Below are 11,615 nucleotides of genomic sequence, written 5' to 3'. Positions count from 1 at the left end.
CCACTTCTCTACCAGTCACCATCTCTGTTGGTGTGCCAGCAGAAACACTTACCTGCCTCCATCACTGCTAATAACTGTTAAACACAGAAGCAACTCTGTGATGTGTTGGGATCCTCTGCAGACACCTGAAAGAACAAGAAACTATAGTTGAAAATCGCAAAATTCAGAAACTGTTGCAGTTCCTCCCTTGTAGAAAATACAGGTTAGAAGAATTTGTGTGGGCCAGAAAGAGCTGGCTAAGACTCTGTGTGCTTTGAACTTGTTCTTTCCAATTGACATCTACCCAGAATGGAGGCAGTGCTGAAATTTGAGACATAAATTGATGTGCTGCTTAAGAGTATATGTGAGGTTTCTGTGCAACCCAATAAAATGGAAAATAAAATGTTGGGATTTTTCAAGAGAGAGCTTAGATAAACACCCCCTTTCCTATTGAGATGAAATTTACTATAGTTTGATTCCTTATATTTTATAAACTAAGCTGTGCTCTTCAGAAAATCAGCTACATAAATATTTCTGGTAACCCAGAAGTGAAAATTTTAAAAATGCACTGGATCTTAATGACAGAAAAGACTCTATAAACTGTTGCCTTTGACTATTATAGGAAGTACAGTACAGATATATTCTGTCTTAAAATATATACTATCAACTGAAGGTGAGTTGCAATCATGGTAATGTTCAACAAGTACTTAAAATCAATGCATACATATCACAATTTAAATAATTGCATTAATATAGGAATAAAAGTTGCATATATAATTTTAAATTCATTTATATATATATTTCCAGTTATAGTTGAAATCCTATTACTTTAGGTCCTCTGGGAAAAAAATATAATTAGCTACTTTGAAGTATTAACTAGGCATATAATTTCAGTATAATCTCCTGTTTTAACTACATCACCAAACTGTATGATGTATTGGCTTAAAAATTGGCATTCTCTCTACCAAGGTGTGAACACTGAGCCCCACATCTGCTGTGCACTGCTGTGCATTGCCTAAATCATGCTGATTCAATGTTTTATCTGCTTGTGCTCAAAGCAGAAACACTGCTGCTGAGGGAAACAGTCCTGCTGAGAGATAAAATAATCTTGTGCAAAAGAAAAGGGGGTGATCTGAGTGGGAGACAGGGTTTGGGAAGGATGTCTATCTCAATTTTGAATCTGTTTTGTAACATGCTATTAGTAGTTTTTATGGGTCATAGTAAGCTGTGATGAACGTGGAAAATTGAGTATCTAAGAGGATTCCAGCCTCTTAAACAGAAATTTTTTGTTTAACTGCAGCCTTTTGTCCAGCAAAAACCTGCCCCAAACAGATTAACCTCCAATGTTTTTCTTGTTTCTTAAAAGTACAATAGGCACAAGTTTAGACTGAGCACAGAAGCATTCATAGAAGGCAAGATCCTTGCAGCCTAACTCAGGAAAAACCAGCTTAGGCTGTCAACAAACAGAGAAGTCTCTGGAATAAACCAAATATGCTCAGACTTTGAAGTGAATCACTTATGACTGATGTGCTGTGCTGTGGGAAGCTCCTCTACTCCCTTGGCTTGTGCTGCTTCTGCCATCCTGACACAAGTCCTCATCAAGAGCACACAAAGAGCTCCACAACAGCTGGTTAACTGAGAAACAAACACATTATGGAACTGTATTTTAAATAATTTCCTTAGTGATATCAGGTTAGTTGGCATAGCTATAGATCTCTCTTAGCCATTTAAACTACTTTACGTGCATGTAAGTAATGTAGTATTGTCACCGAGGTTTCAAAGTATTATTGATACCACGGTATGGTATTAGTATCCTCAGCAATATTCAAACTACCGTCAGACCAGTTCCTGCTCAGCTGTTCCAAATGACACTGTAGTAATGGGAATCTTTCCCAATTTTCCTTTTGACTGATATGTTAAAAATATAGCAAGCATGGCTTCTGCTACCTGGCACTTCCTAGACTATGAAACTCTGCTCTTAGAAAACATTTTACTCTCTTAGTCTTAAGGTGTATTATTTCTGACACTAAATGCTGATTAGGAGACATATTTAAGGCAGTCTGTGCAATAGCAAGGTCTGTAGGAGAAACAAGCTTCTTCCATTTCTGGTTAAAGTGACCTGTCCAGTATAGGCAAAGAAAAACTACACAAAGAATTAACAAGAACACAAAGTACACAAGTGTGTTTATTACATTTTGCAAGCACTTTGTTCTACATTTCAAAAACGCCACCATCAAGCTGTTGGCACATTTATGTACAAAACAGATTAATTGTAATGCCTGCTACAAAGCATTCTTTGTGAAAATACAAACTCTAATACCAGAGAAGAGCCAAAAGCATTAACATCATTACATGAGTTTAAAAGACATAGTTTTAAAAATCAGCACAAACATTTTAAGACACAAAACTGAAACACTACAATATAGAGTCCAAAAAGAGGTTCCTAATACTTTTTGCAGAACTGTAATACCGGTACTGCACATTATCAGAAAACTGTTGACCCCGTAGGACAGCTTAAGTGTAAAAAAAAATCCAAACCAAAACCAAAACCCCAAATCAAAAACACAACAAAAAAAACCCCAAAACAAGCAAAAGAAAAGAAAAAGAAAAATAACTCAACCAACTAATACTACTTAATGCATTATCATGCCACAAGTAACTATAGTATTACCTTCTACTTACTACAAGAATTGTTAAAAATTACTGATGATGCATGACTAGTAATAGTACAAAGAAGAGTTTTACTCAAGAAGTTTTATTAGAAATGCACTTACACTGAGAGAGAATTCACAATGGTCCAATAAGTGCACAAAACTACCTAAGGTTTTTAACACTGACAAAAATGTCTTGTCAGGCTACATCACTTTAAAAGACACTTTACAGCATTCTTGTAGCATTAGAAATAGGCAAAAAAAAAAAAAAAAAAACCACCAAATTTGGTCCAATAATACCGACTTTTGTTAAATAGGGTTTTTTGTTCTGTTTTTGATGCAGGTAATTCTTTCAAATTAAGATGACCTATCATTCTGATAACACTTTAATATCAAAATAAAGGTTCAAATATATTACTACACTTTGAAATAATAAGCTCTGTAGTGGTCTTTCACCTTACTTCAACGTAATACAGGTAAACCATTATGTGTAGGAAAGCTAGAAGCCAAGCTATAACATTTATGGAAGTCTCCTTTAATATATCTTTTACAGTTCAGACAGGTGCAATCCATTTAAATTTTTAAAGCAGGTAAAAAGACATCTGACTCCTATGGTCACTGCATTTTTGATATATTACTTTCATAAATGTAGCTAAGCAGTAATTTCTTACATCATCACATGGACAGCTCCAATTTAGCATAACCATCATTGAATTAAAGAGAGATTATTCTGTAGAAAACTATGAATAGCTATATCACTTAATTAACAGTTGTCTATATACCATAACTCGTTAACAGGTAGCCGTGGTATTGAATTCCTTCAAAAGGCAAGTGGCCATGCATTGTTAGCACCACGGACTGCATGCTCACAATACAAACAGGAATTATCACCCATGGAACTTGAAACAAGAGAATATTCTTTAAAAACATCAATAATACAATGTTAACAAAGATAAGAAGCACTTTTTTCTTTTTTTTCTTTTTTTTTCTTTTTTCGCTTTTTTTTTATTTTTTTACCCACTATTACAAATTTAGAAATTGCACCTTTGATTGTTTAAAACGTTCTTAGGACCTTCATTCAAGTTGATCAGGGTCCCTCTGGCAGGTTTTCCATATATAAAGGAAAGTCATCAGAATGTTTTCTTTATATATTGTACATCATGTACAATGGTCCCTTTGAAGTATACCTGTAGTTAAAGTAGTTACTGAACTCAAAACTAAAAAGTATAAAAAGCTACCTTTTTTCCAAAAACATATAAGAAACAATGCAAAAGGTGTTATGCATAACACATACAAAGTGATTAAAAAAATCAAACACATAGTTGTATTTGACAATAGTTTAGTATCCTTGACCTATCAGAACTAATTCGCCTAAGGGGATTCAGGAAAGGCTATTTAGGAGCTTTGTGGTATAGAATGGTCACACAAAGTAAGAACTAATTAGGAAACCAAGTGCTAGACAACCAAGAATTGTATGTAGGTGATATGTAAGTCACCCAAACTATCTTTTGTGAGAAGCACTTTCAATTGTTTTTAAAATGGTAGGATGGCCTTTAGTTAAACAACAAAGCATTCACATGTTAGGAAGTAAGACAAGGTTTCTTTTATGTATAAGCATTGAGCCGCTCTTTAGAGCGAGTAGAATGAATATCATGCAGCTCTTGTTCTTCCTTTGATTTAATATCCTCATATTTTTGCATTCTGCAAGCATCTTTCACATAGGCCCAGTTGGCAGACAAGACCATGAGATAATGAACCTGTAAGAGAGGTAACACAGTGTTAAGAGACAACAGTGGTAGTCAGATTAGAGCACGTGTAAACTTGGAGGCTGTAGGTGCTCATCAGCAGGAGCTAGGTACTACAGAACCATGATGGCAAATTCAGGCTTCATTAACCGTCAGATTACTCACCTCATAGCTGTTACTGTTACTATAACTAGTAGTTGGTAGCAATAGATATAAGGAAAAAATCCCTAAAACCTGAAAAATCCAAATTCCAAATCATTCCTGCATTATTTTTCAGCTAGTTTGCTAGTTACTTGTAAAAATGCCTTCTGGCTATGTATTTATTGTACACTTTTCTGCACTGAAGAAGTTTGTTAAAGCAGTTCTTAACATCAAAACATGCCATAGACACATCCTATGATTGCATATCTAATACAATTACAGAAAGTTCTGCTTCTTAATTTTTGTTAAAGTTAGCATTTTCGTTTCATTTAGCCATGACTTCTTTCAACTACAATTCTAGCTTTGTATTTAACTTACCAGTCTGGGGGGAAATTGTCAATAAGTGTCAATAAATTCAGTTAGGCAAAATGTGACAAAATATAGTTGAAAAAAGTGAATGCTCTGTTTACTCTGTATTCAGTCAGAAAATAAAAGTGCTCCACAAGGACATTGAACTAGTTTACGCTGGGACTCTCTGGACATTTACTCCCTCCCTAGCAGGTTTTCAAACATTTTCTGAGGAGACCATCTCTTTAATTTATGTCAATCTTCTTCCTCAGTAGCAATGCACTATTTTGTGAGATCCAAAATATTTACCCCTCTCTAAGAAAGCAAGATATTATACTGGGATTCAGTTAATGGGAAATGGAATAATAATACAATAAATAATAAAAAACAACCTTGAGATTATGCAAATTCTCCTTTTCATGTTGTACTATTGTACATATGAGTACGTTAGATTCATTTTAAATGAACAGATCCATTCTAATATGTTTGGGTTTTTTTTTATTTTGGAATATTTAGACTTTTTTCACAATTGTTTGTTGGCAATCATTGCTGATAAGTACAGGCAAAAGTACATTTCTTAATCTGGATAATTATGATCAAGGAAAGCATTCTGAAGCCCTTAAAAGGACCAGATATTTTTTCCACCTTTTTTATCCATATGTTTTATGTCAAGTTTCCAATTAATCCTTATTTGAGGAATACTATCTGACTTGAGGAGACATAAAATAGAAAGTTGTACAGGAAATCTGTCCTCTAGGGAAAAAACTAGAGAGTAGTATTTCTACATATCTTTAGGATTTTCTTGATATCTAGAAAGCAACACTAGCAAAGCAATCCATAAATATAGATATTGGAGATAGCAGCATGTTGTGTGTCACTCTGGAAAGTTCTCCAGTCATAATTTAGTACACAGGAAAAAGAAACACCTTCTAACCTAACTCAGCTCTTCCAAAAGCTTTCACCATGGGTAGTTTCTGGATCAGGCATTTCTAGAACAAATGGGAGACCCTAATCCTGGATCGCCATTGTACTGAATGAAATGCCTTAAATTCTCTGCAATAAAACAATTGAGAAAAATCAAAATAAACAGGCTGGTAATACTAAAAATTTTGTCATCTCAATTGCAATTTGCACCCAATGAGAACTGGTTCATTGAGTATGAAATTTCAGTTAAAAATACAGTCTCAACCTCAAACAGATTGCAGACGTGAGAATCCTGAAAGTGGGGGCTCTCTGAGCAGTGTACTCACATCTTTGTGACCTTTTAAAACATATTTGCCTTGCAACTGAAGAATCTGTGATGAAAATGGAATGATGCAGGCACTTTTTCTTACCCTCACAAAATGTTTGGTAATGACCCAGTAAAACAAAAATTTAAACTTAATGTCTTACAATTTCACTCAGCATTTTTCTTTGTTAAAAAATAGACTACTTTGAAGGTATATTGGTAACAGTTTGACCTTCATTAAACATCCATTCTTTGCCCATCCTTTCCTTATGAAGTTACTGAATCACACTATTGTAATAACTGTTGAAAACTCTTGGAGTTCATATTCAGTGTAAGTAGGAAGGTTTGCCAGGAAACAGCTACTTTAACTAATATAATCTCAAATATATATCCATGTTTACAATGCCATATACATTGAACAGTACCACCACCTTTGTTGTTTATTTCAACACCAAGTTCCTAGATAACATAGCCACAATAAGGAGGTCATTTCTAAGTGGCTGTCTAATTGCATTTCACAATTCCATGACCTGAATAGCCTGAAGCCAGTGGGGCCCTCATCAAGGCTTACTTAAATTGAAGCCAGGCAGCTTCCACAGCCTGCCTCAGGAGGTTTCAATTACCGACATATGCAAGGCAGTGCAGGGTCTTTCCATACCTATTCCTGCTTAGATTTCTTCATAAGGTGAAAGTATGCTTCAGTGTTTAGAAATTGTGGAGTTGGCTGTTTGGGTGGGGTTTTTTTTTGTTTTATTTTTCCATGCAGGACATGTCACTTCGTCCCCAAGACCCAAGTTTAAATAACTTTAATTCCTCCCTTTACATGCATCTCACAATCTGCAGAAGACCACAATCATACTGGGGAGAGGAATAGACCACTTTACATTTCCCTTGTTCCTGTTTCAGGAGAACTGATTGCATCTCCACCTTACAGGACAGTTTCTGTGGAAGTTAAGGCAAAAGAGTTACCAGCTCACATGGTAACTTTGAGAAAGGAAATTTTGCCTGTCATAATTAAGTTTTTCCACAGTGTTTCTGGGGAAACATAACAGCTGGAATGTATACTGGCTTTGCAATCAACTGTTGAATGCTAGAGCTTACATTTAAACCACTTCAAGTCTTCTGTTTCTATCTAACACAACACTGACAACAGTAAAATTTATAGGTATGCATGTATAAAATGTATAAGTAATTGTCTATTCCATACGCCTTTGTTATCCATTCAGACATAAGAAAGAATGGTACTGCTCAGAATCATATATGGTACAAATTAAACATGATCCAAAAGCCTGGCTATTTTTTCCATGATAAGGACTCTCAAAAAGCATTTACAGCATAAATAATTCTATCAGGTTTTGGTTCTTTTTTCCCCCTCTTGCATTGACATAAGAATGATACATTTTCAAAATAAACTCTTTGACAGTGTTTTTTGCTGCAAAGTGAAACTTTCCCTGATATATACTGTAAAATAGATGAGGTTTTTGATATATCAGTCCTAATATGTAGGACAATTCTCCTTTTGAACCCCAAAAACAACATTGTCCTTTGCAGACTAAAGAGGTATCTAGTGAATTGTGAAAAAAAAATCTAACATTCATAAGCAAATCTGAGACCAAGAGATATGAGGATATTGTGGTTTGTGATCAAATGGTTTTGCAAGTTTTAACAAGTTCTTATTGGTTATGCAATAAATGAGTACTTTTTTTAAAATATCTTTTTCAAACCCAGTTTTATGAAAAGTATCCTGGGGACAGATGGGCTTATGAATAAGCTGATTCTTTTGTGAATTTTGTAGAATCATATTGACATTAGAGAGTTTAAGAAATCTTCAGAAATTAAATAGCCTGGCACTTGCAATTGTTTGCAAATCCAGAAGTGAGGATATAGTGGATTATATTGATGTCATAACTTACAATGTCATTTCAGGAAGCAGATTTTACTGATTCTGTCATTCAGCACTGATGTTGCACTACTGTTACTGACTGGCCATAAATACCATATACTTACCACTTTAGTCAGATGGACTACTCTGTTTTAAAGTAATTGTTTGCAAGAAATGTTTTGAGAGTCCATTATGTTAATAAGCTTTTTATTTTGTAAAAGACTGGTATTTTAATCTAATTTTCCTGTTGAATTTCAGAAACATGTTCTGGATATACACTAAGACAAATGTCATCATTTCATATTTGTGATTATTCTTGAGCAGCACATGTAGTGAAGGGCACTGGTTCTCCAATGACTGAAATGACTTCTGCACACTGTTTCTCACTGCTGATGCACTACCTCTGTCTACTAATTTGAGTGTAAGCTCTGGAGAAAAAAGATTTCTTCTTCCTGAATGAGATACTTAGGACCTAAAATTATTTTTTCCTCCCTTAAATTACTTTAAACTTGGGAAAGTAAACTTTCCTTAAAGGAGAACCTTTTAATGTCTGCATGTCCAACTACAAAATTCTGAGTTTTCCTTTATTTCCCTTGTGTTTGGGGTACTATGTCAAATGTGAAGCTCGTGTCTTAGCTTACAGATGTAGTCTGGTATGCTGGTTTTAGAAATTACACTATCAAAGAGTGGAATGTGCTAGTTTTTAGGTACCTAACAGATTAGAATGGTAGGTTAAAAACAAACAGCATAGTTTGAAACTTGAAAAAAGTGCTGCAAAAATTTAATTAAACATACATCTACAAGCAGTGGGACAGTATGCCATTTACTAGCACTTAGAACATTAATTTATATTTTTGTTGGAATAGTGTTATCATCTCTGCTCTGTGCATTATAGAATTCAACAGAAAGCGTGCTTGGAAATGGGTAATCCTTCAAAAACATGAGAATAAATGTGCACCATCAAAGTGAATTCAAAGGGTGTTTGTGCCTAGTGTAATGCAGCTATGGTGTCTTTGATATGCTGAGCTTCAAAGGGACTTTTTAAAAACTTCATTCAAAGTATTATGTATTTAAACTATGTGACACAATGTATTGACTTAATTTGCTGTCACTTAAGATGTGTTATTTTTCATTGAATGTATTTTGGTGGCTATTTGAATTCAAAACTCTAGTTTGAAATGCAGAACTTCCATCTGAACAAAATAGCATTTTATGATATCTACTGAATATACTTAAAAATAATCACACAGTGGAAAACTAATGATCTCTTAGATTTAATTTCCTAACACTAATGATATACTATCATAATTGCTATATGGTCACCATTTTTGGAACTATAAGCAGAAAAATTTCAGTGTGAAAAAATTATTATTATTATTAATTGCATTCTACTATTAAACTTAGTATTTGTGGCCTTGAAACAAAAAACTACATTGAAAATACACATTTTTCATTTAGCTATCTTTGCTGTTTGCAGGGTGTCATGTAATAATGAAAAAATGGCAGATAAAAACCAAAAAATATCATTGATATAAGAGGAGTACTAGCTTCATTGAAAATTTTCTGAATATACTTTTTTATAAATGTAATTATAAGGATAAAAAACCAAATCATGGCCCTATGATCCATAGAAAAATTACTAGTATAAGCAGTATATAGGAATCACCATCACTAACACTTTTGAAAGCATCAGAACCAAGTAACAGTCACTTTTCATTTCCCATTGCAGCATGCATAATGCAAACCTACACCAGTAGAGAATTGTGAGTCTAAAAATATCTTTATGCTTAAGCAAATGCAGCAGACAAAAGACAGGAGAGCAGGGCACTAGCTCACATACTTTTTTCTCAGTGGAACCTTCTCATTGACAAAATGTCAAAATGTAAAGTGATCTTCATTATAAAGGAGCAGAAAAATTAGTCCTGACAGAAAAATCAACACATTCACGTATATTCACAGAACTGACAAGAAGCTTCTGCTCCTAAAATAGCAGTGTGGCAAGCCTATGAATACCCAGAAAGGCAGAGATCATAAAAGTATAATACTATGGTTACAAAATAGATATGTGAATTCAGACACTTGTCTGAAGACAGCAAGAGAACAGTGAAAATTCTTAGCATGTACTTAAAGGTGTTTTTTCAATTCAAAAAAGTAATCATGATATTCTACTTAAAATGGAATCCATCAATATATTAAGAAAAAAAAGAAGACAAAAAGGGAGAGTATTGAATTACAGAACTATATTTTAATAATAGCTTTGGGTGATAGTATGGAAATTGAACAGCTGATCCTAAGTCGGAACCAGAAGGTATCAGCAATTCAGATGAGGTGTAGAGGGGCATGGTAGCTTACCATAGCAATGACTGCTGCTCCAGCTCCAGCAAGTGCCACAATGAACAAGTGGAATGTCATGTTTAGCTGCAAAGGGAGGCAAAGAAAAGGACTTCCATGGTTGTACAGCAAACAAAAAATGAACAAAAATTCACACTAACATGGAAAAAATAATTACCTTCCTGGTGCCACCCTTCCACAAAAGGAATGAATAGGAATATTTTTCCAAGAGATTGATATTACTACATGGCATCGTGCTTGTGCTTGTTTTGTTACAGTGCTCATGTCAGGGAGAAAGCATAACTCTATTTAAATATACAGCATTTACATAATAAAGTATTAAGAAAATTAATTATTTAAAATAAACACTCCAGCACATTTTAAGGGTTTTGTTTGGGTTTTTTTTATTCTACAATACAATACTAGCTTACAAGAATTATGTTTGTGGTGGCTTCTCCAGTGGCAGAGACAACCTAAGAAACCCCATTTTCCCTTCATTAACTGTAGCTTTCCATCCTCATATATTGATCCACTTTCCTCTCAAATTCATTTATAATGATATAATATAAACCAGATTACTTACATAATTCAAATTAACCACCATCCTCACCTCACCCCAAACCAAATTATTACATTTGCTTTTAATGTCAGTGACCTGGTTTATGCAGCAGCCACAGAGAGTCAACTGCACCACAAGAACTGATTTTGGAAAATGGTTTTGGTGTAAGGGAGGATTGTGTACCTGCCCTCTAAGATTGATTCAACCTCAGTAAGACCCAGTAAAACACTTAGCCTATGTTGACCCTTCTGACTTCAGAGGGAGCAACATTTTAGCCTCTCTTTGTTTTTAGTCAGATGTAATTTTTTTGTCCTGTCTTCATCCTTTAACATTTAAAGACAAAACCAGAACCCTCAACTGCACTGAAACAGGTGGCATTTGCCCAAGGGAAAAACTACAAAGCAAAATGTACTAAGAGCTACTATCCTAATGATCAACAAGGTTTGGCCAAATCCATTTGCAATCTTTACTCTCCTGTCACAAGAGTAGTCACAAGCCCTTCAATCAGTGATTCATTATATGGACCTATTCACTGTGCAGCAGAGGCATTAGCTTTCAAAAACATCTCAGTAACAAAGAAAAAGGTACTGGAACCATTAAAAAAATCCAAACAAACAAACCACAAGCACATTTAGAAAACAAATGGTGGGAGAAATTGCACTGACTAAATTTGGTAGAAGACTAGGAAAACTACTTGCTTGACTGTGTTTTTCACTGTGATTTATTTAATCTCTATAGCTAGAATTAGACC

General features: G+C 34.5%; 1 protein-coding gene across 1 annotated transcript in view; it reads right to left on the bottom strand.

Moving 5' to 3' along the window:
- Positions 1–2,134: 2,134 nt before the first annotated feature.
- GPM6A (glycoprotein M6A) overlaps positions 2,135–11,615 on the bottom strand; it is a 114,535-nt gene continuing 105,054 nt past the window's right edge. The window contains exons 6-7 of the mRNA XM_054292536.1: positions 10,327–10,392; positions 2,135–4,387 (exon numbers count right to left, since the gene is read on the bottom strand). Of these exons, the coding sequence (XP_054148511.1) occupies positions 4,235–4,387; positions 10,327–10,392 (219 nt within the window). The 3' untranslated portion in view covers positions 2,135–4,234. The remainder of the gene's footprint in view (positions 4,388–10,326; positions 10,393–11,615) is intronic.

Source organism: Melozone crissalis, unplaced genomic scaffold (genome assembly GCF_028551555.1).
Source record: "Melozone crissalis strain CALT ecotype California unplaced genomic scaffold, PUWL_Pcris_2 ptg000006l_1, whole genome shotgun sequence".
Classification (NCBI taxonomy): Eukaryota; Metazoa; Chordata; class Aves; order Passeriformes; family Passerellidae; genus Melozone; species Melozone crissalis.
This window is presented reverse-complemented; position numbering and strand designations above follow the sequence as displayed.